The sequence below is a fragment of the Nerophis lumbriciformis genome, linkage group LG10 (genome assembly GCF_033978685.3).
Source record: "Nerophis lumbriciformis linkage group LG10, RoL_Nlum_v2.1, whole genome shotgun sequence".
Taxonomy (NCBI): Eukaryota; Metazoa; Chordata; class Actinopteri; order Syngnathiformes; family Syngnathidae; genus Nerophis; species Nerophis lumbriciformis.
In genome coordinates, this window is record NC_084557.2 from 3,760,425 (window position 1) to 3,786,101 (window position 25,677).

Below are 25,677 nucleotides of genomic sequence, written 5' to 3' on the forward strand. Positions count from 1 at the left end.
AAAAAATAGTGCTCGATACCGTAGTAGAGCGCAATATATGTATGTGTGGGAAAAAAAATCACAAGACTATTTCATCTCTACAGGCCTGTTTCATGAGGGGGGGGTACCCTCAATCATCAGGAGATTTTAATGGGAGCATTCGCATACCAAGCAACCCCCCCGTACCAAAAAGCCCTTGATGAAAGCGGATACAATTTCACCCTCACCTATGAACCCACGCCAGGAAACCAGCCAAAAAAGAACAGAAAACGAAACGACATCATCTGGTACAACCCCCCATACAGCAAAAACGTCTCAACGAACATTGGACACAAATTCCTCAATCTGATTGACAAACACTTTCCCAAAGACAACAACCTAAGAAAAGTATTCAACAAGAACAACATTAAATTGAGCTACAGCTGCATGAACAATATACGACAAATCATCTCAAACCACAACAAAACAATTGCAAATGAGCCGTCGACCCCCAGTCAGAGCGACTCCAAAACCAACAAAGCATGTAACTGTCGAAAGAAACCTGATTGCCCCCTCAACGGGGGGTGCTTACAAACATCAGTTGTCTACCAATCTAAGGTAATACGCAAGGACATTAACACATCTGACACATATGTAGGATTAACCGAGGGAGAATTCAAAACCAGATGGAACAATCACAAGGCTTCTTTCAGGAACCAAAACCTGCGAAATACCACAGAACTCAGCAAACACATTTGGGACCTCAAAGACAATAATGTTGAATATTCAATAACATGGCAAATTCTTGCATCCAGCACACCTTACAATAGTGGTAATAAAAGATGCAACCTATGCTTGAAAGAGAAACTGTTTATTATTTACCGTCCAGACCTGTCATCCCTCAACAAGCGCAGCGAAATTGTAACAACATGCCGCCATAGGCGGAACCACCTCCTAGGTAACACATGAGCCAATCACCACGCCCCTAGGCCAGCATGTACCCACCCACTCTGTGCCCTATATAAATCATGGTATGCGAATGCTCCCATTAAAATCTCCTGATGATTGAGGGTACCCCCCTCATGAAACAGGCCTGTAGAGATGAAATAGTCTTGTGATTTTTTTCCCACACATACATATATATATATATATATATATATATATATATATATATATATATATATATATATATATATATATATATATATATATATACATTTATATATAGCAAACAAACAACACGGGAAGGTTGTAAAAGGCAAGCCTACTGCTAGACCAAGGACAACAACAAAGCATCAAGACAGAAATATTTTTTGATTGATTGAAACTTTTATTAGTAGATTGCACAGTACAGTACATATTCCGTACAATTGACCACTAAATGGTAACACCCCAATAAGTTGTTCAACTTGTTTAAGTCGGGGTCCACGTTAATCAATTCATGGTAACAGCAATATATCTTAAAAACAGCAAAATAAATGAAAAACAAAGAGTAAAAAAAGAAGGGAAAAGGAACAACAATCGTGGACTGGAAGCCATATTCAGTGAGGGATCGCCAATCTGCGTTGGACAAGGTGAGGATGCTGGAACTTTTTCTTGGTGCCGTTCCAAGGAGATTTAAGAAGACGACAGCCTGAAGAAAAGGTGCACATTTCCACAGCCATTGATGACATGTCAGGCCATGGTACTGGGGAGTGTTTACTTTGACATTTTGGACACGTCTCGTATTCCATCAATGGGAAGGATGTTTGTTAGGATGACATCATTTTTCAAGAAGATAATGCATCTTGCCAGAGGAGGAAAAAACTGCAAAAAACGTTCCTTGAAGAAAGACGAAAGACTCTCACACTATTATGTTAGATCCACTATGGACTGGACTCTCACACTATGATGTTAGATCCACTATGGACTGGACTCTCACTATTATGTTAGATCCACTATGGACTGGACTCTCACACTATTATGTTAGATCCACTATGGACTGGACTCTCACACTATTATGTTAGATCCACTATGGACTGGACTCTCACACTATTATGTTAGATCCACTATGGACTGGACTCTCACTATTATGTTAGATCCACTATGAACTGGACTCTCACTATTATGTTAGATCCACTATGGACTGGACTCTCACACTATTATGTTGGATCCACTATGGACTGGACTCTCACTATTATGTTAGATCCACTATGGACTGGACTCTCACTATTATGTTAGATCCACTATAGACTGGACTCTCACTGTTATGTTAGATCCACTATGGACTGGACTCTCACTATTATGTTAGATCCATTATGGACTGGACTCTCACGCTATTATGTTAGATCCACTATGGACTGGACTCTCACTATTATGTTAGATCTACTATGGACTGGACTCTCATTATTATGTTAGATCCACTACGGACTAGACTCTCTCAATATTATGTTAGATCCACTATGGACTGGACTCTCACACTATTATGTTAGATCCACTATGGACTGGACTCTCACTATTATGTTAGATCCACTATGGACTGGACTCTCACTATTATGTTAGATCCACTATGGACTGGACTCTCATTATTATGTTAGATCCACTACGGACTAGACTCTCTCAATATTATGTTAGATCCACTATGGACTGGACTCTCACACTATTATGTTAGATCCACTATGGACTGGACTCTCACTATTATGTCAGATCCACTATGGACTGGACTCTCACGCTATTATGTTAGATCCACTATGGACTGGACTCTCACTATTATGTTAGATCCACTATGAACTGGACTCTCACTATTATGTTAGATCCACTATGGACTGGACTCTCACACTATTATGTTAGATCCACTATGGACTGGACTCTCACTATTATGTTAGATCCACTATGGACTGGACTCTCACACTATTATGTTAGATCCACTATGGACTGGACTCTCACTATTATGTTAGATCCACTATGGACTAGACTCTCACTATTATGTTAGATCCACTATGGACTGGACTCTCACTATTATGTTAGATCCACTCTGGACTGGACTCTCACACTATTATGTTAGATCCACTATGGACTGGACTCTTACTATTATGTTAGATCCACTATGGACTGGACTCTCACACTATGATGTTAGATCCACGATGGACTGGACTCTCACACTATTATGTTAGATCCACTATGGACTGGACTCTCACACTATTATGTTAGATCCACTATGGACTGGACTCTTACTATTATGTTAGATCCACTATGGACTGGACTCTCACACTATGATGTTAGATCCACGATGGACTGGACTCTCACACTATTATGTTAGATCCACTATGGACTGGACTCTCACACTATTATGTTAGATCCACTATGGACTGGACTCTCACACTATGATGTTAGATCCACTATGGACTGGACTCTCACTATTATGTTAGATCCACTATGGACTGGACTCTCACACTATTATGTTAGATCCACTATGGACTGGACTCTCACTATTATGTCAGATCCACTATGGACTGGACTCTCACGCTATTATGTTAGATCCACTATGGACTGGACTCTCACTATTATGTTAGATCCACTATGAACTGGACTCTCACTATTATGTTAGATCCACTATGGACTGGACTCTCACACTATTATGTTAGATCCACTATGGACTGGACTCTCACTATTATGTTAGATCCACTATGGACTGGACTCTCACACTATTATGTTAGATCCACTATGGACTGGACTCTCACTATTATGTTAGATCCACTATGGACTAGACTCTCACTATTATGTTAGATCCACTATGGACTGGACTCTCACTATTATGTTAGATCCACTCTGGACTGGACTCTCACACTATTATGTTAGATCCACTATGGACTGGACTCTTACTATTATGTTAGATCCACTATGGACTGGACTCTCACACTATGATGTTAGATCCACGATGGACTGGACTCTCACACTATTATGTTAGATCCACTATGGACTGGACTCTCACACTATTATGTTAGATCCACTATGGACTGGACTCTCACACTATGATGTTAGATCCACTATGGACTAGACTCTCACTATTATGTTAGATCCACTATGGACTGGACTCTCACACTATTATGTTAGATCCACTATGGACTAGACTCTCTCAATATTATGTTAGATCCACTATGGACTGGACTCTCACACTATTATGTTAGATCCACTATGGACTGGACTCTCACTATTATGTTAGATCCACTATGAACTGGACTCTCACTATTATGTTAGATCCACTATGGACTGGACTCTCACACTATTATGTTAGATCCACTATGGACTGGACTCTCACTATTATGTTAGATCCACTATGGACTGGACTCTCACACTATTATGTTAGATCCACTATGGACTGGACTCTCACTATTATGTTAGATCCACTATGGACTGGACTCTCACACTATTATGTTAGATCCACTATGGACTGGACTCTCACTATTATGTTAGATCCATTATGGACTGGACTCTCACACTATAATGTTAGATCCACTATGGACTGGACTCTCACTATTATGTTAGATCCACTATGGACTGGACTCTCACACTATTATGTTAAATCCACTATGGACTGGACTCTCACTATTATGTTAGATCCATTATGGACTGGACTCTCACACTATAATGTTAGATCCACTATGGACTGGACTCTCACTATTATGTTAGATCCACTATGGACTGGACTCTCACACTATAATGTTAGATCCACTATGGACTGGACTCTCACTATTATGTTAGATCCACTATGGACTGGACTCTCACTATTATGTTAGATCCACTATGGACTGGACTCTCACACTATTATGTTAGATCCACTATGGACTGGACTCTCACTATTATGTTAGATCCACTATGGACTGGACTCTCACACTATTATGTTAGATCCACTATGGACTGGACTCTCACTATTATGTTAGATCCATTATGGACTGGACTCTCACACTATAATGTTAGATCCACTATGGACTGGACTCTCACTATTATGTTAGATCCACTATGGACTGGACTCTCACACTATTATGTTAGATCCACTATGGACTGGACTCTCACTATTATGTTAGATCCATTATGGACTGGACTCTCACACTATAATGTTAGATCCACTATGGACTGGACTCTCACTATTATGTTAGATCCACTATGGACTGGACTCTCACACTATTATGTTAGATCCACTATGGACTGGACTCTCACTATTATGTTAGATCCACTATGGACTGGACTCTCACTATTATGTTAGATCCACTATGGACTTGACTCTCACTATTATGTTAGATCCACTATGGACTGGACTCTCTCACTATTATGTTAGATCCACTATGGACTTGACTCTCACTATTATGCTAGATCCACTATGGACTGGACTCTCACACTATTATGTTAGATCCACTATGGACTGGACTCTCACTATTATGTTAGATCCACTATGGACTGGACTCTCACACTATTATGTTAGATCCACTATGGACTGGACTCTCACTATTATGTTAGATCCACTATGGACTGGACTCTCTCACTATTATGTTAGATCCACTATGGACTTGACTCTCACTATTATGCTAGATCCACTATGGACTGGACTCTCACACTATTATGTTAGATCCACTATGGACTGGACTCTCACTATTATGTTAGATCCACTATGGACTGGACTCTCACACTATTATGTTAGATCCACTATGGACTGGACTCTGGTACTGGGGAGTGTTTACTTTGACATTTTGGACACGTCTCGTATTCCATCAATGGGAAGGATGTTTGTTAGGATGACATCATTTTTCAAGAAGATAATGCATCTTGCCAGAGGAGGAAAAAACTGCAAAAAACGTTCCTTGAAGAAAGACGAATAAAGCCATGGCCTGTAAATTGTCCCAATCTCAATCCAGAGTCAAATCTGTGGTGGAAATGGAAGAAAATGGTGGATGAGGAGAGTCCGACCTGCAAAGACTGATGAGGGTAAGTCCATACCTCGGAGACTGCAATCTGTCATTGTTAGAATAATTATGTATATATTATCACACTAACTTTATGCTTAAGGGCCATTGCTATAAATTATTGTCAATTGTGCTGAAGTGGTATTTTTGTATCTGTGCAAAGCTGGCAGTCCAAAAGATTGCCAGTTTGTCTTTGTCAGTGTTTGTGTCCAGACTCGGCCTGCTGGCTGCCAAGGATGAACATCGCCGTGACGCAGACAGAGCGGAGACAAGGCGATATGACCTGCGTCAACTAATTTGTATTTATTCTATAATTGTATATTGTGTCTAACTGGAGTTGTCGAGATTACCCCCTTCCCTCAGCGACAGCTTCAGTGATGTAATAGGGCCCTTCCAAATAAACGTAGAACGTAGTTTGGATCTGTAACTCGAATACAGCTCAAAACACGTGTCTCCTCTAGCTAAATGTACCTCTGTCTCTGCATGATTCCTTGCTTCTTGTCTGATTATTAGATGTCATCCGTGTTTGAACCTGACAGTCATAAAAGCCAGAGGTGGTGCAACCTAGTACTAGTGGTGTGTTTGTTTTGTTTGTCATGATTCCATAACTTCTTCACTCTGCTTGACCTACACTTGAAACTGAGAGTGACTATCAATCAATCAATCAATCTTTATTTATATAGCCCTAAATCACAAGTGTCTCAAAGGGCTGCACAAGCCACAACGACATCCTCGGTACAAAGCCCACATACGGGCAAGTAAAAACTCACCCCAGTGGGACGTCGATGTGAATGACTATGAGAAACCTTGGAGAGGACCGCATATGTGGGTAACCCCCCCCCTCTAGGGGAGACCGAAAGCAATGGATGTCGAGTGGGTCTGACATAATATTGTGAGAGTCCAGTCCATAGTGGATCCAACATAATAGTAAGAGTCCAGTCCATAGTGGGGCCAGCAGGACACCATCCCGAGCGGAGACGGGTCAGCAGCGCAGAGATGTTCCCAGCCGAGACACAGGCGAGCGGTCCACCCCGGGTCCCGACTCTGGACAGCCAGCACTTCATCCATGGCCACCGGACCTGTGCCCCCCGCCCCCCTCAAGGAAAAGGGGAGCAGAGGAGAAAAGAAAAGAAACGGCAGATCAACTGGTCTAACAGGGGGGCTATTTAAAGGCTAGAGTATACAAATGAGTTTTAAGATGGGACTTAAATGCTTCTACTGAGGTAGCATCTCTAATTGTTACCGGGAGGGCATTCCATAGTACTGGAGCCCCAATAGAAAACGCTCTATAGCCCGCAGACTTTTTTTGGGCTCTGGGAATCACTAATAAGCCGGAGTTCTTTGAACGCAGATTTCTTGCCGGGACATATGGTACAATGCAATCGACAAGATAGGACGGAGCTAGACCGTGTAGTATTTTATACGTAAGTAGTAAAACCTTAAAGTCACATCTTAAGTGCACAGGAAGCCAGTGCAGGTGAGCCAGTATAGGCGTAATATCATCAAACTTTCTTGTTCTTGTCAAAAGTCTAGCAGCCGCAATTATATTCTTGGCGTATTTTAGTCTCTCTTAAAGCCCGAATGTTTGCGATATTTTTCTACACAATTCAATAACTGAACCAAGACTGTTGATCGCATATTTTCCCGGGGCTTGTCAGAAAGTCTGCCACAGTGAGTGACTGCTTGGATGTTGGCTGGCTTACAAATGAGGTACTTTGATCATATTACGCCTATACTGGCTCACCTGCACTGGCTTCCCGTGCACTTAAGATGTGACTTCAAGGTTTTACTACTTAGGTATAAAATACTACACGGTCTAGCTCCATCCTATCTTGCCGATTGTATTGTACCATATGTCCCGGCAAGAAATCTGCTTTCAAAGAACTCCGGCTTATTAGTGATTCCCAGAGCCCCAAAAAAAGTCTTCGGGCTATAGAGCGTTTTCTATTTGGGCTCCAATACTCTGGAATGCCCTCCTGGTAACAGTTAGAGATGCTACCTCAGTAGAAGCATTTAAGTCCCATCTTAAAACTCATTTGTATACTCTAGCCTTTAAATAGACCCCCTTTTAGACCAGTTGATCTGCCGTTTCTTTTCTTTTCTCCTCTGCCCCCCTCTCCCTTGTGGAGGAGGGGGACACAGGTCTGGTGGCCATGGATGAAGTGCTGGCTGTCCAGAGTCGGGACCCGGGGTGGACCACTCGCCTGTGCATCGGTTGGGGACATCTCTGCGCTGCTGACCCATCTACACTCAGGATGGTCTCCTGCTGGCCCCACTATGGACTGGACTCACACTATTATGTTAGATCCACTATGGACTGGACTCTCACACTATTATGTTAGATCCACTATGGACTGGACTCTCACTGTTATGTTAGATCCACTATGGACTGGACTCTCACTATTATGTTAGATCCATTATGGACTGGACTCTCACGCTATTATGTTAGATCCACTATGGACTGGACTCTCACACTATTATGTTAGATCCACTATGGACTGGACTCTCACTATTATGTTAGATCCACTATGGACTGGACTCTCACACTATTATGTTAGATCCACTATGGACTGGACTCTCACTATTATGTTAGATCCATTATGGACTGGACTCTCACACTATAATGTTAGATCCACTATGGACTGGACTCTCACTATTATGTTAGATCCACTATGGACTGGACTCTCACACTATTATGTTAAATCCACTATGGACTGGACTCTCACTATTATGTTAGATCCACTATGGACTGGACTCTCACTATTATGTTAGATCCACTATGGACTGGACTCTCACTATTATGTTAGATCCACTATGGACTGGACTCTCACTATTATGTTAGATCCACTATGGACTGGACTCTCACTATTATGTTAGATCCACTATGGACTGGACTCTCACACTATTATGTTAGATCCACTATGGACTGGACTCTCACACTATTATGTTACATCCACTATGGACTGGACTCTCACACTATTATGTTAGATCCACTATGGACTGGACTCTCACTATTATGTTAGATCCACTATGGACTAGACTCTCTCAATATTATGTTAGATCCACTATGGACTGGACTCTCACACTATTATGTTAGATCCACTATGGACTGGACTCTCACTATTATGTTAGATCCACTATGGACTGGACTCTCACACTATTATGTTAGATCCACTATGGACTGGACTCTCACTATTATGTTAGATCCACTATGGACTGGACTCTCACACTATTATGTTAGATCCACTATGGACTGGACTCTCACACTATTATGTTAGATCCACTATGGACTGGACTCTCACACTATTATGTTAGATCCACTATGGACTGGACTCTCACTATTATGTTAGATCCACTATGGCCTGGACTCACACTATTATGTTAGATCCACTATGGACTGGACTCTCACTATTATGTTAGATCCACTATGGACTGGACTCTCACACTATAATGTTAGATCCACTATGGACTGGACTCTCACACTATTATGTTACATCCACTATGGACTGGACTCTCACTATTATGTTAGATCCACTATGGACTGGACTCTCACATTATTATGTTAGATCCACTATGGACTGGACTCTCACTATTATGTTCGATCCATTATGGACTGGACTCTCACTATTATGTTAGATCTACTATGGACTGGACTCTCACTATTATGTTCGATCCATTATGGACTGGACTCTCACTATTATGTTAGATCTACTATGGACTGGACTTTCACAATATTATGTCAGACCCACTCGACGTTCATTGCATCTGGTCTCCCCTAGAGAGGGGGATCACCCACATATGCGGTCCTGTCCAAGGTTTCTCATAGTCATTCACATCGACGTCCTATTGGGGTTTTGAGTTTTTCCTTGCCCGTATGTGGGCTCTGTACCGCGGATGTCGTTATGGCTTGTGCAGCCCTTTGAGACACTCGGGATTTAGGGCTATATAAGTAAACATTGATTGATTGATTGATTGATTGATTGATACTTCAGTGGGTTGACCACCGCCCGTATCGCAGTCCTGTTGACATCTTGATTCCTTGAGAGCCAGAGGGGCTGAGATGCTGGTCCACATCCAGATGCCAAGAGGCTCTGACCTGGGGGGCCTGTGAGCTGCAGGTGAGTGCCAAGGAGGGGATAAGCGAGGAGAGGCGGGGGCTCCCAGGACGGGGGAGGGCGCGAGGCACAAACTGGTAGGTCGAGGTGGTGCCTGCATCTTCAAACCCAAACTTTGGAGTCCCCCCTCCCCTCCTCTCAGACACAGGCTGACTCAGAGTAAAAAAAAAAAGCCTCTCAGAAGCTGGTGTGCATGCGGACCACCGCAGAAGATGCTCCGCTCTTCATGAGACCACCTCAGACCGGAGTGCAGCTGGCGGTTCTGCTGCCGCTCGACTATCCTGATCCTGCTTTTTCTTCTTTAATTGGGACACCTGGGAGAAATAAATAGCCCACTGTGGGGAGGCAAATGAACGCAAAAGACCGGAGGGGGGTTTCCCCAGGCTGCCCTCAGACCAATGGATATGCACACAAGTCCTAAGACCTGCTTCTCATCATAGCAACAAGGGGGGATCATCTTTGAAGGATCTTTTCAAAATCAACATGTAAGTGTGCCTCTTATTTATGGCTGCCAAATGCAAAATGCTCTATTAGAAGCAAGGGGAAAAAAAGGGTTTGTTTTGCAGACTTTCGGGTGGAAGGATGTGCTCGGCGGTCTTACTTCATCAGTGGAGTTTGGCCGTGTTCTTGCTGTGTTCTCCGGTGACACCTCACGGGATGCCGCTGGATGGAGCGAGTAGCAGAATGTGAGTGTTTTCACTTTTATGCGCCCGATTCGAGTGTGTGAGAAAGTTCCATCGACCAACGTTCCTCTGCAAGGTTTTGAGCTCACTTGTTTATGCTGCCCCCTACTGGCCTCCACTGACATCTGCCCCACTTAATGCAGACACAGTAAGGCTCCGTGAGGCAGGGCCGGCCCGTGGCATAGGCCGTATAGGCAAATGCTAAGGGCGCCGTCCATCAGGGGGCGCCACGCCAGTGCCACAAAAAAAAAAAAAAAAAAAAAAAAAAGAAGAAAAAAAAAGTTGTTTCTTTTTTCTTTTTTTTTTTTTTTTTTTTTTTTTTGTGTGTCCTGTCCAGCTTCTCAGGCAAATCATATAGTTGATGTAGATGCCCATGTCGGCTGTTCAGATTTACTTTTCTCGTTTCTCCTCCTCTTCTTTTCTCTTTTTTCTTCCCTGGGCACCTGACAGTTTTGGCCGTTTTGACATCTTGTGTTGATTTTTTTGATGTGGTGACGTCCAAAAAGAGTCATGATACGGGAAGGGAGGGGGCGCACCGTGCTATTTCTATTAAATAGGCTTTACTTTGCATTTTAATTAACGTGGGATTATTTTTTGTATTTAGAAATAATAGTACCAACTTTTTTTCTCTTTTTTTCTCTCCAACATTTGTGGCACTTGCGTGGCGCCCCCTGATGGACAGCGCCCTTAGCATTTGCCTATACGGCCTATGCCACGGGCCGGCCCTGCTTCTGCGCTCTGTTGCGTCAGACCAGTTCTTCCTCCCAAGGAATCTAAGTTACTGGTCAAGCCCAAGTTCTTTTCGATGACATATATGCTGAGTAAGAAGGACCATCAAGACATAATTGGAAAATTTTCAAGTTTTACTGATATTTTCAGAAGATCAGCTTAACCAATACATTCATATCGGCTACTCTAGTTGATCTGGCATTCCAACGGAAAAGCCAACTCCTTTGCACACAAAGAAAACCCCCATCTCCCATTTTTTTTTTTTTTTTTTTTTTTGTGTGTCCTGTCCAGCTTCTCAGGCAAATCATATAGTTGATGTAGATGCCCATGTCGGCTGTTCAGATTTACTTTTCTCGTTTCTCCTCCTCTTCTTTTCTCTTTTTTCTTCCCTGGGCACCTGACAGTTTTGGCCGTTTTGACATCTTGTGTTGATTTTTTTGATGTGGTGACGTCCAAAAAGAGTCATGATACGGGAGGGGGGGGGGCGTAATGTTGTAACAAATAATATTTCTATTAAATAGGCTTTACTTTGCATTTTAATTATGGTGGGATTATTTTTTGTATTTAGAAATAATAGTACCAACTTTTTTTCTCTTTTTTCTCTCCAACATTTGTGGCACTTGCGTGGCGCCCCCTGATGGACAGCGCCCTTAGCATTTGCCTATACGGCCTATGCCACGGGCCGGCCCTGCTTCTGCGCTCTGTTGCGTCAGACCAGTTCTTCCTCCCAGGGAATCTAAGTTACTGGTCAAGCCCAAGTTCTTTTCAATGACATATATGCTGAGTAAGAAGGACCATCAAGACATAATTGGAAAATGTTCAAGTTTTACTGATATTTTCAGAAGATCAGCTTAACCAATACATTCATATCGGCTACTCTAGTTGATCTGGCATTCCAACGGAAAAGCCAACTCCTTTGCACACAAAGAAAACCCCCATCTCCCATTTTTTTTTTTTTTTTTTTTTTTTTTGTGTCCTGTCCAGCTTCTCAGGCAAATCATATAGTTGATGTAGATGCCCATGTCGGCTGTTCAGATTTACTTTACAAAAGAGAAGTGTAGGATACTTCTCTTGTTGCCTTATTTGTATTTGACTTTATTAAATGTATTTATATTATCATTTAGTGCAGCCGGGCCGGAGCAGGAGGGGATAGAAAGAGAAAAAAAAAAAGAAGACAGAGGGGGAAATTGTGGGGACAAGAGGGGGATTAGACAGAGAGACAAAAACAACAACAGCAAACAACAACAACAACAACAATAGAGCAACATCAGCAAATATGACATGTACAAATATGATGGTAAAAGTAATAGCAAATAAACAGTTAGCGAAAAATAAAAAATAATACAGAAATGACAATGAGCATTATTACACTACAAATGGATCAATACAAATACCAATAGAAACAGCGCTATTGATAATGAACAATACCAATAATTTACCTTTATTATCAACAATACAGTTGTTTAAATGCAACAATACATATACGTAATGATAACTTGAGATACGAAAGAATGCAGAAAAATGGAGGGGGAGAAAGAGAAGCAACCTACATTAACCTTGTAGATTGTTATAGTCACAATAGGTTAAGCTTTGTCAGTGTGCCATGTGTTACTATTATTTCTAAATACAAAAAATAATCCCACGTTAATTAAAATGCAAAGTAAAGCCTATTTAATAGAAATATTATTTGTTACAACATTACCAGTACTCCCGCCTTACATTCCTCAGGGACATTTCTTTCTTTCTTTAGTTTATTTGGAACATGAACACACTTACATCATAATACATCACACAATTTCATATCATTTCATTTTACATCATGGCCCGAAAAGGAGTAGGAAGAAGCAAAGCTTATTTAATCCTGCCCCTTTCCCACTTCAAAGCGTTTACAAATATATAGAATCATTTACTGACCTTTTTATATAATAAAATAACATCTATGAATTAGTATACAACAGTTTTGTAATATGTAATTAATTAATTAATTCAGTCATTATTAACATACTGAGATGAAGAATATCTTATTTTCAATAAGGTTGAAAGTATTTCTCATAATTCTTCTTCTTTGTACTCTGTAAGCACTATTATTTTGAACAACCTCTTAAACTGGATCATATCAGTACAATTTTTAACTCCTTTACTTAATCCATTCCATCATTTAATTCCACATACTGATATGCTAAAAGTTCTAAGTGTTGTACGTGCATATAAATGTTTGTATTAGATCTTTTAAGCAGGTGTTTTTTGTTTACATTGTTATTGCCTTCTGGTTAGCTAATGTTTGCCCTGCAGGTAATAGTCACTTTTCCACCCCTTTATATATTAAGTATAGTTGTAAGTAAAAAAAAAAAGGTCAAAGACAAAGCTATTCGGGTTCTTGTGAGTATATACACTTCACTGCCGATGTGGGGGGGCGCCACCTAAAATCTTGCCTAGGGCGCCAGATTGGTTAGGGCCGGGCCTGCTTATCGATTCCCTTATCGAATCCAGATAGGTCATACTTGCCAACCTTGAGACCTCCGATTTCGGGAGGTGGGGGGTGGGAGGGGGTGCGTGGTCGAGGGCGTGGTTGGGGGGTGGGGCTAAGAGGGGAGGAGTATATTTACAGTAGAGATGCGCGGTTTGCGGGCACAACCGCGGAGTCCGCGGATTATCCGCGGATCGGGCGGATGAAATTAAAAAAAATTAGATTTTATCCGCGGGTCGGGTCGGGTCGGGTCGGGTCGGGTCGGGTCGGGTCGGGTCGGGCGGTTGAAAAAAAAAAAAAAAAGATTTTAAATAGATTCAGGCGGGTGGCAGTTAAACCAATTCGGAAATATATACACATAGTGAAATGTTGTTACCCACATAGTATATACACTTCACTGCCGATGTGGGGGGGGCGCCACCTAAAATCTTGCCTAGGGCGCCAGATTGGTTAGGGCCGGGCCTGCCGTGAGGTGTCGAAAACAAACATCTCTCCTCATGCAAAAACCCTGACTTTGTCTATCTTGGCGTGACCCCGCGGCAGGAGGAGGTCGGTGAGCCACGCCCAGCTGATGCACGACAAGGGCCGCAGCATGCAGGAGTTCAAGCGCCGCCTGTGGCTGCAGGAGCTGCTGGACGAGGTGCACACGGCCCGCGAGCAGGCGCCGCCCGTGCAGAACAGGACCCCCGACTTCAGCGGGAACGACCTCCACCTCCAGAAGCCCCCGGAGGCCACCAAGAACCTCCCCCACAGGTTCAGGCCCGAGCAGGAGGGCCCCAACCTGCCGCAGGAGACCAACAAGGCGCTGGCTTACAAGGACCAGCCGCTGAAGGCGGCCACCAAGAGGAAAAAAAAGGCCAGGCTGGGCCGGCGCCGGGAGGGCGACAAGAAGCGCAGGCGGGCCCGCTCGGCTCGGACTGGAGGCTGAGACGGGTGGAGCACCAGAAGACACTGACACCAACCGGGGCTCCTTTTGCGGCCTTTTGCTTGTATGATAGATTTTTTTTTGCCTTTGTATTTTTTAATGGCACCTCTCAGTTCCAACATCTCCATATTTATTTGGACAACCTTCACAACCATCACCTGGAACATCCGCCATAATTTATTTCCTTTTTGAAAGTCTCTATTTATTTGGTGAATGTATTGTGGTGCTGCTGACTGAATCCATAATGCACTTTAGTTCTGTCACGTACATGGATGTTCTTTTGTGGTCCCGCTTTCCTTTCCCACCTAAGATCTCTCCTGGATGTAATTTATTGTTCAACCCACTCTCATCACGTATATAGTTTATATTTTTATAGAAGGAGTCGGGGGCTGTCAGTCATTTAATGTTCTTGACTTGCACTGAGAGCTTATAAATGTACGTTATTATTATTATTCACCAAGCATTAAAAATGTAGTTATAAGGACTGATTAGTGCTGTTTTGCTTTTTTGGATGCCATTATTATAATCTTGCATTTTCTGGACAAAAAAAACAGACAATTTAAGATATATTTGGCCGGGGTTTTTTCTTTTTACAACTGAAATACATCTTTGGTCAACTGAACAATTCTGAGAGCAAAGATAGATATTTTTATGGATGTCTTTTCTTTCTTGAAATCTGTTCGGATAAATTTGCCACAATTTGATCTATTTTTAGTTAGTTTAGTAGATTTTGGCACAAAATAAATGTGCTGCCATTGGAACAAAATACAGTAGAATATTTGTAATTTTAAAAAAAAGAAACAAGATTTGTAATTTATTAGATATAAGCTTCCTTTAAAATATATATATATATATATATATATATATATATATATATATATATATATATATATATATATATATATATATATATTAAAGGAAGCTTCTATCTAATAAGCTTCTATCTAACAAAATACAGTAGAATATTTGTAATAAAAAAAAAAGAAACACACACATATCTATATATATATATATATATATATATATATATATATATATATATATATATATATATATATATATATATATATATATATATATATATATATATATATATACATATATATATATATATATACACATATATATATTTAAAGGAAGCTTATATCTAATAAGCTTCTATCTAACAAAATACAGTAGAATATTTGTAATTTAAAAAAAAAGAAACAAGATTTGTAATTTATTAGATAGAAGCTTCCTTTAAAATATATATATATATATATATATATATATATATTTTTTTTTTAAAGGAAGCTTCTATCTAATAAATTATTAATAAATTACAAATCTTGTTTCTTTTTTTTTAAATTACAAATATTCTACTGTATTTTGTTCCAATGGCAGCTTCCTTTAAAATATATATATATATATATATATATATATATATATATATATATATATATATATATATATATATATATATATATATATATATATATATATATATATATATATATATATATATTTTAAAGGAAGCTTCTATCTAATAAGCTTCTATCTAACAAAATACAGTAGAATATTTGTAATTAAAAAAAAAGAAACACACACATATATATATATATATATATATATATATATATATATATATATATATATATATATATATATATATATATATATATACATATATATATATATATACACATATATATATTTAAAGGAAGCTTATATCTAATAAGCTTCTATCTAACAAAATACAGTAGAATATTTGTAATTACAAAAAAAAGAAACACGATTTGCAATTTATTAGAAGCTTCCTTTAAATATATATATACACAACACAACACTCCAATACGTGCACCATGACAGCAACCACCCACCCACCACCACGAAAAGAATACCTACCGGAATTAATAAAAGGCTATCGATGCTGTCATCTAGCAAAGCTGAATTTGACCAAGCAACCCCCCCCGTACCAAAAAGCCCTTGATGAAAGCGGATACAATTTCACCCTCACCTATGAACCCACGCCAGGAAACCAACCGAAAAAGAACAGAAAACGAAACGACATCATCTGGAACAACCCCCCCATACAGCAAAAACGTCTCAACTAACATTGGACACAAATTCCTCAATCTGATTGACAAACACTTTCCCAAAGACAACACCCTAAGAAAAGTATTCAACAAGAACAACATTAAATTGAGCTACAGCTGCATGAACAATATACGACAAATCATCTCAAACCACAACAAAACAATTGCAAATGAGCCGTCGGCCCCCGGACAGAGCGACTCCAAAACCAACAAAGGTTGCAACTGTCGAAAGAAACCTGATTGCCCTCTCAACGGGGGGTGCTTACAAACATCAGTTGTCTACCAATCTAAGGTAACACGCAAGGACATTAACACATCCGACACATATGTAGGATTAACTGAAGGAGAGTTCAAAACCAGATGGAACAATCACAAGGCTTCTTTCAGGAACCAAAACCTGCGGAATACCACAGAACTCAGCAAACACATTTGGGACCTCAAAGACAATAATGTTGAATATTCAATAACATGGCAAATTCTTGCATCCAGCACACCTTACAATAGTGGTAATAAAAGATGCAACCTATGCTTGAAAGAAAAACTGTTTATTATTTACCGTCCAGACCTGTCATCCCTCAACAAGCGCAGCGGAATTGTAACAGCATGCCGCCACAGACGGAAACACCTCCTAGGTAACACATGAGCCAATCACCACGCCCCTACACCAGCCTGTACCCACCCACTCTGTGCCCTATATAATCCATGGTATGTGAATGCTCCCATTAAAATCTCCTGATGATTGAGGGAACCCCCTCATGAAACAGGCCTGTAGAGATGAAATAGTCTTGTGATTTTTTTCCCACACATACATATATATATATATATATATATATATATATATATACTGTATATATATATATATATATATATATTTAAAGGAAGTTTCTAATAAATTGCAAATCGTGTTTCTTTTTTTTTTAATTACAAATATTTTTAAATACAGTAAAGAAACACAATTTGCAATTTATAAGATAGAAGCTTCCTTTAAATATATATATATATATATATATATATATATATATATATATATATATATATATATATATATATATATATATATATATATATATATATATATATATATATATATATATATTTAAAGGAAGTTTCTAATAAATTGCAAATCGTGTTTCTTTTTTTTTTATTTACAAATATTTTTAAATACAGTAAAGAAACACAATTTGCAATTTATAAGATAGAAGCTTCCTTTAAATATATATATATATATATATATATATATATATATATATATATATATATATATATATATATATATATATATATATATATGTATATATATATATATATATATATATATATATATATATATATATATATATATATATATATATATATATATATATATATATATATATATATGTTTAAAGGAAGCTTCTATCTAATAAATTGCAAATCGTGTTTCTTTTTTTTTAAATTACAAATATTCTACTGTATTTTGTTCCAATCGCAGCACATTTTTTTGTGCCAAATTCTACTAAACTAACTAGAAAAAAATTAAATTGCTGCAAATTTATCTGAACAGCTGTTTACGACCCCCCTTCCTTTAGAAACAGCTGTTGCCATGTAATCAGGGAAAGTCCAAATAAAAGAGGAGGCGTACAATCTTTCGTCAGAGCGTGGTGGAAGACTGTACAAAGAGTACAGCCCAGACGTTTCTCCTCAATTGAGCTAAATTGAATTCTGTCTTTGTTTAATAATAATAATAATAGATTTTATTTGTAAAAAAAAAACACTTTACATTGAGTAAACAACCTCAAAGTGCTACAGTGTATTAAAAAAATAAATACAATAAAAAGATATAAAAAATAACTAAAAATAAAAACTAGAACGGCAAAATAGCTAAAACTAGTATGCATATATCTAAAACAAAAAATGGCTTTTTTAAAAAGAAGGGTTTTTAAGCCTTTTTTTAAAGCATCCACAGTCTGTGGTACCCTCAGGTGGTCAGGGAGAGCGTTCCACAGACTGGGAGCGGCGGAGCAGAAAGTTAAATTCCTTGCTTCTTTGTCTGATTACTAGATGTCATCAGTGTTTGAACCTGACAGTAGAAAACACAAAGAACAGATGCAGATCTACAAAGACGGAGGTTATTAGAGATACATTTGTCGTGTATTTTTTTAAATTATTAAGCAGGTAAACGGTGGTAATAAATAATGATCATGCATGATAATAATAATAATAATAATAATAATAATAATATGTTTTGACTGATTGTTAGTGGAAATTAAGCATTTGTAAGACAGATCATGTTGTTAAAAAAAAAAAAAGAAAAGCATTTCTGCTTCTTTCCATGTTGCTGCTCGAAAAGGGGTAAAAAAAAATAAAATAAAATTAAAGAAAAATATATATATATATATATATTATATTACTTAAATTCTCATTTAGGGACGACAGATGGTCTGAGTAGCTTTGATTTGAAACAAACCACATTTTTGTTGACACACACACACACACACACACACACACACACACACACACACACACACACACACACACACACACACACACACACACACACACGCGCACGCACACAGGGTAGAGAATAATGCCAGGGACGGTGAATGCATCACGCTCTGCTACATCCGGTGCTATAAGAGCATGGGCCATTATCTGACACAGTCATAAACGCTGCAGAATAGCTGATAAAGCCTTGAAAATCAATCAAAACATCAGAATGAGGAAGAGCAAAACTGACCAATCATCAATAACTCTCTTTCTGGAAAGTCTAGGATGTTTTTTGGCCGAATACATGCGATATAATGGAGTCAAATACATGCAGTATAATGTAGTCAAATACATGCAGTATAATGTAGTCAAATACATGCAGTATAATGTAGTCAAATACATGCAGTATAATGGAGTCAAATAACTTGCAGTATTATGTAGTCAAATACATGCAGTATAATGTAGTCAAATACATGCAGTATAATGTAGTCAAATACATGCAGTATAATGGAGTCAAATACATGCAGTATAATGTAGTCTAATACATGCAGTATAATGTAGTCAAATACATGCAGTATAATATAGTCAAATACATGCAGTATAATGGAGTCAAATAACTTGCAGTATAATGTAGTCAAATTCATGCAGTATAATGTAGTCAAATACATGCAGTATAATGTAGTCAAATATATGCAGTATAATGTAGTCAAATACATGCAGTATAATGTAGTCAAATACATGCAGTATAATGGAGTCAAATATATGCAGTATAATGTAGTCAAATACATGCAGTATAATGGAGTCAAATAACTTGCAGTTTTATGTAGTCAAATATATGCAGTATAATGGAGTCAAATAACTTGCAGTTTTATGTAGTCAAATATATGCAGTATAATGGAGTCAAATAACTTGCAGTTTTATGTAGTCAAATAACTTTCAGTTTTATGTAGTCAAATACATGCAGTATAATGTAGTCAAATACATGCAGTATAATGTAGTCAAATACATGCAGTATAATGTAGTCAAATACATGCAGTATAATGTAGTCAAATACATGCAGTATAATGTAGTCAAATACATGCAGTATAATGTAGTCAAATACATGCAGTATAATGTAGTCAAATACATGCAGTATAATGTAGTCAAATACATGCAGTATAATGTAGTCAAATACATGCAGTATAATGGAGTCAAATAACTTGCAGTATTATGTAGTCAAATACATGCAGTATAATGTAGTCAAATACATGCAGTATAATGTAGTCAAATACATGCAGTATAATGTAGTCAAATACATGCAGTATAATGTAGTCAAATACATGCAGTATAATGGAGTCAAATACATGCAGTATAATGTAGTCAAATACTGTACATGCAGTATAATGTAGTTAAATAACTTGCAGTATAATGTAGTCAAATACATGCAGTATAATGTAGTCAAATACATGCAGTATAATGGAGTCAAATACATGCAGTATAATGGAGTCGAATACATGCAGTATAATGTAGTCAAATACATGCAGTATAATGTAGTCAAATACATGTAGTATAATGTAGTCAAATACATGCAGTATAATGGAGTCAAATAACTTGCAGTATAATGTAGTCAAATTCATGCAGTATAATGTAGTCAAATACATGCAGTATAATGTAGTCAAATACATGCAGTATAATGTAGTCAAATACATGCAGTATAATGTAGTCAAATACATGCAGTATAATGGAGTCAAATAACTTGCAGTTTTATGTAGTCGAATACATGCAGTATAATGGAGTCAAATAACTTGCAGTATAATGTAGTCAAATACATGCAGTATAATGTAGTCAAATACATGCAGTATAATGTAGTTAAATACTGTACATGCAGTATAATGTAGTTAAATAACTTGCAGTATAATGTAGTCAAATACATGCAGTATAATGTAGTCAAATACATGCAGTATAATGTAGTCAAATACATGCAGTATAATGTAGTCAAATACATGCAGTATAATGTAGTCAAATACATGCAGTATAATGTAGTCAAATACATGCAGTATAATGGAGTCAAATACATGCAGTATAATGTAGTCTAATACATGCAGTATAATGTAGTCAAATACATGCAGTATAATATAGTCAAATACATGCAGTATAATGGAGTCAAATACTTGCAGTATAATGTAGTCAAATACATGCAGTATAATGTAGTCAAATACATGCAGTATAATGTAGTCAAATACATGCAGTATAATATAGTCAAATACATGCAGTATAATGTAGTCAAATACATGCAGTATAATGGAGTCAAATACATGCAGTATAATATAGTCAAATACATGCAGTATAATGGAGTCAAATACTTGCAGTATAATGTAGTCAAATACTTGCAGTATAATGTAGTCAAATACATGCAGTATAATGTAGTCAAATACATGCAGTATAATGTAGTCAAATACTGTACATGCAGTATAATGTAGTTAAATAACTTGCAGTATAATGTAGTCAAATACATGCAGTATAATGTAGTCAAATACATGCAGTATAATGTAGTCAAATACATGCAGTATAATGTAGTCAAATACATGCAGTATAATGGAGTCAAATAACTTGCAGTATAATGTAGTCAAATACATGCAGTATAATGTAGTCAAATACATGCAGTATAATGTAGTCAAATACATGCAGTATAATGTAGTCAAATACTGTACATGCAGTATAATGTAGTTAAATAACTTGCAGTATAATGTAGTCAAATACATGCAGTATAATGTAGTCAAATACATGCAGTATAATGTAGTCAAATACATGCAGTATAATGTAGTCAAATACATGCAGTATAATGGAGTCAAATAACTTGCAGTATAATGTAGTCAAATACATGCAGTATAATGTAGTCAAATACATGCAGTATAATGTAGTCAAATACATGCAGTATAATGGAGTCAAATAACTTGCAGTTTTATGTAGTCAAATATATGCAGTATAATGGAGTCAAATAACTTGCAGTTTTATGTAGTCAAATATATGCAGTATAATGGAGTCAAATAACTTGCAGTTTTATGTAGTCAAATAACTTGCAGTTTTATGTAGTCAAATATATGCAGTATAATGGAGTCAAATACATGCAGTATAATATAGTCAAATACATGCAGTATAATGGAGTCAAATACATGCAGTATAATGGAGTCGAATACATGCAGTATAATGTAGTCAAATACATGCAGTATAATGTAGTCAAATACATGTAGTATAATGTAGTCAAATACATGCAGTATAATGGAGTCAAATAACTTGCAGTTTTATGTAGTCAAATATATGCAGTATAATGGAGTCAAATAACTTGCAGTTTTATGTAGTCAAATATATGCAGTATAATGGAGTCAAATGACTTGCAGTTTTATGTAGTCAAATATATGCAGTATAATGGAGTCAAATAACTTGCAGTTTTATGTAGTCAAATACATGCAGTATAATGTAGTCAAATACATGTAGTATAATGTAGTCAAATACATGCAGTATAATGAAGTCAAATACTGTACATGCAGTATAATGGAGTCAAATACTTGCAGTATAATGGAATCAGAGACGTGGAAAACCTGACTTGAGTCATGACTTCATTCACTCCTTGGAGTTCCTAAACTGGCCTGTTTATTCACACCGAGCTTTTAATACGTCCCATAAATCCAGCTCACATGAAACAGTATAAAATATGGCCGTTAATATTCTAAGTAAACGTTCTCTTCTTCCATGATGAACCCCCCCGCCAAAAAGGAGTTTGTTTTGCTCGCAGCTGGTGTGCAGCCTTTAAAGCCACTCATGCAGAATGACTGATGATGTTTGCTGTTCCACCTGTAACAATCACACGCTCAGCTGGGCCCAGGAAGCCAAGCAGCGATGGACGCCAGCTCAGACCGCGAGGACGCGACACCACGGACTCGGGGAATGAAAGAAAGACTATGACGGTGAGTGACATGAAATATAAAGTACCATGGAGGAGATGACACAACTAAGAACTGGGGGGGGGACATTTTAAAAGTCACATGACGTCAACGTGCGTCAACAACATCTGATCAATATGAGCTGAGGTGAGAAAAAGTTGAGAGACTTTGTCAGATCAAACTGCAATTATAATAATAATAATTAAAGCTGCAAGCAGCAATGGACGGGACCGACTTTGAGGGCTCATAAAATCCAAACCGGAGCAGTAGTTAAAACTCTTTCATCAACTTTTAATCAGAAGGGTTCAATCTCTCTCCTGTGCTAATTTGAAGCCGACACGACAAACGCGCTCAGAGGAGATAATGTTTGAAAACAGGTGACTGTTTTTACACAACTTTTGTTTTGAAGGGGGAATTGCAAACTTCCTGTTGATTTTTGCTGGGGGTAGTCAGTGTATGAAATCTAGGTCTAAGTGAGCCATACTTGCCAACCTTGAGACCTCCGATTTCGGGAGGTGGGGGATGGGGGGTGGGGGCAGGGGCGTGGTCGGGGTGGGGCGGGGGGCGTGGTTGGGGGCGTGGTTAAGATATATATATATATAAGAAATACTTGACTTTCAGTTAATTCTAGCTATATATATATATATATATATATATATATATATATATATATATATATATATATATATATATATATATATATATATATATATGTATGTGTGGGAAAAAAATCACAAGACTATTTCATCTCTACAGGCCTGTTTCATGAGGGGGGGTACCCTCAATCATCAGGAGATTTTATATATTATAAATATATATATATTAATATATATATAGATATTATATATATATATATATATATATATATATATATATAGCTAGAATTAACTGAAAGTCAAGTATTTCTTATATATATATATATCTTAACCACGCCCCCAACCACGCCCCCCGCCCCACCCCGACCACGCCCCTGCCCCCACCCCCCACCCCCCACCTCCCGAAATCGGAGGTCTCAAGGTTGGCAAGTATGGCTCACTTAGACCTAGATTTCATACACTGACTACCCCCAGCAAAAATCAACAGGAAGTTTGCAATTCCCCCTTCAAAACAAAAGTTGTGTAAAAACAGTCACCTTTTTTCAAACATATATATATATATATATATATATATATATATATATATATATATATATATATATATAAATAAAATAAATACTTGAATTTCAGTGTTCATTTACAAACTACAACTCACAAACACTTTAGAGTTAGGGTCCACCATCAGAATGTGTACTTAAACTTATAAAGATCACACGGATATTATTCAGTGAGTTGATTCACCAAAACTAACCTGTTATACAGGAGGAAAAAGCACACAGGACGTTTCAATTGTTCACAGACTGGTCGCGCTCATCAGAATGACAAGACACTTCCGGTCTGCAGGTGATAGCATTCAATTGGGAAGAAACGCCCTACTGCCCCCTACTGACCAATGTGAATACTGATAAATGTGTAATGACAGCTCCAAAAACGAATTCAAACCACAAAATAAAATAAATAAATCAACACAAAAATGTGACACTTTATGGGTGGGTCACATATGCATGTACAGTAGATGGCAGTATTGTCCTGTTTAAAAGTGTCACAACATTGCTGTTTACGGCAGACGAACTGCTTTACGGTAGACACTGTTGTTGTGTGTTGTCAACACGTCACTCAGGTCCGCCTGAATTTCGGGAGTTTTTCGGTAGAAAATTTGTCCCGGGAGGTTTTCGGGAGAGGCGCTGAATTTCGGGAGTCTCCCGGAAAATCCGGGAGGGTTGGCAAGTATGAAGTGAGCCCTACATAGAGGTTTTTGTTTCATGTCTCTACGACATTCCTACTGGGAGTTACAGGCAGTTTTGTCTGTGTTTTCTTCCTAGAGCGCAATTTTGAGTTTTGGGGTTTGTTTTTTTTGATTAGATCGCAATTTTTTGCCAGTCCTAATGTGTGTGTCCAATTTGGTGAGTTTTGAAGCATGTTAAGGGGGTCAAATTACAGCTCAAAGAGGCGGCGGTATAATAATAGAACGCTAGAAATTCAATAGAGTCCTCTGTTCCTAAGGGACTAGGTCCCTAATAATAGATTTTATTTGTAAATTAAAGCTGCAAGCAGCATTGGTCGGGCCCGCGTATTTGGCAGGTGCTAGTCCTAAGTGTCCCAATACTTTTGTCTACTTTTAGTCAGAAGTGTCCCAAGACTTTTGTCTAGTGTACCTACCTTGTCTGCATTGTGTGGGCACGTTGGTGCTTCCTGCTTTTAAGCAGCCATCTTAAAAAAACAGCAGCGCAGCAGCATCAGCGCAGCGGGTTTTTGAAGGGTCATAAAATCAAAACCAGAGCAGTTAGAAAAAAAGCGCAACTGTCAT

The 25,677-nt window shown here is 38.1% G+C and overlaps 1 protein-coding gene across 1 annotated transcript; it reads left to right on the plus strand.

Annotated features, from left to right (window-relative positions):
* The first annotated feature begins 10,220 nt into the window (after positions 1-10,220).
* Positions 10,221-15,170, plus strand: LOC133612747 (parathyroid hormone-related protein-like). The gene is made up of 3 exons (XM_061970418.2): positions 10,221-10,494; positions 10,576-10,695; positions 14,432-15,170. Exons 2-3 carry the CDS (start codon positions 10,592-10,594, stop codon positions 14,814-14,816), a joined length of 489 nt encoding a protein of 162 aa, XP_061826402.2. The 5' UTR covers positions 10,221-10,494; positions 10,576-10,591; the 3' UTR covers positions 14,817-15,170.
* The last annotated feature ends 10,507 nt before the right edge of the window (positions 15,171-25,677 follow it).

What these genes read in the sequence shown, in the direction of transcription:
- LOC133612747 (XM_061970418.2), top strand. Translation starts at nt 10,592, where the DNA reads ATGTGCTCGGCGGTCTTACTTCATCAGTGGAGTTTGGCCGTGTTCTTG. An exon ending in GATGGAGCGAGTAGCAGAAT is followed by an intron (nt 10,696 to 14,431) that starts GTGAGTGTTTTC and finishes ACCCCGCGGCAG; the next exon opens with GAGGAGGTCGGTGAGCCACG.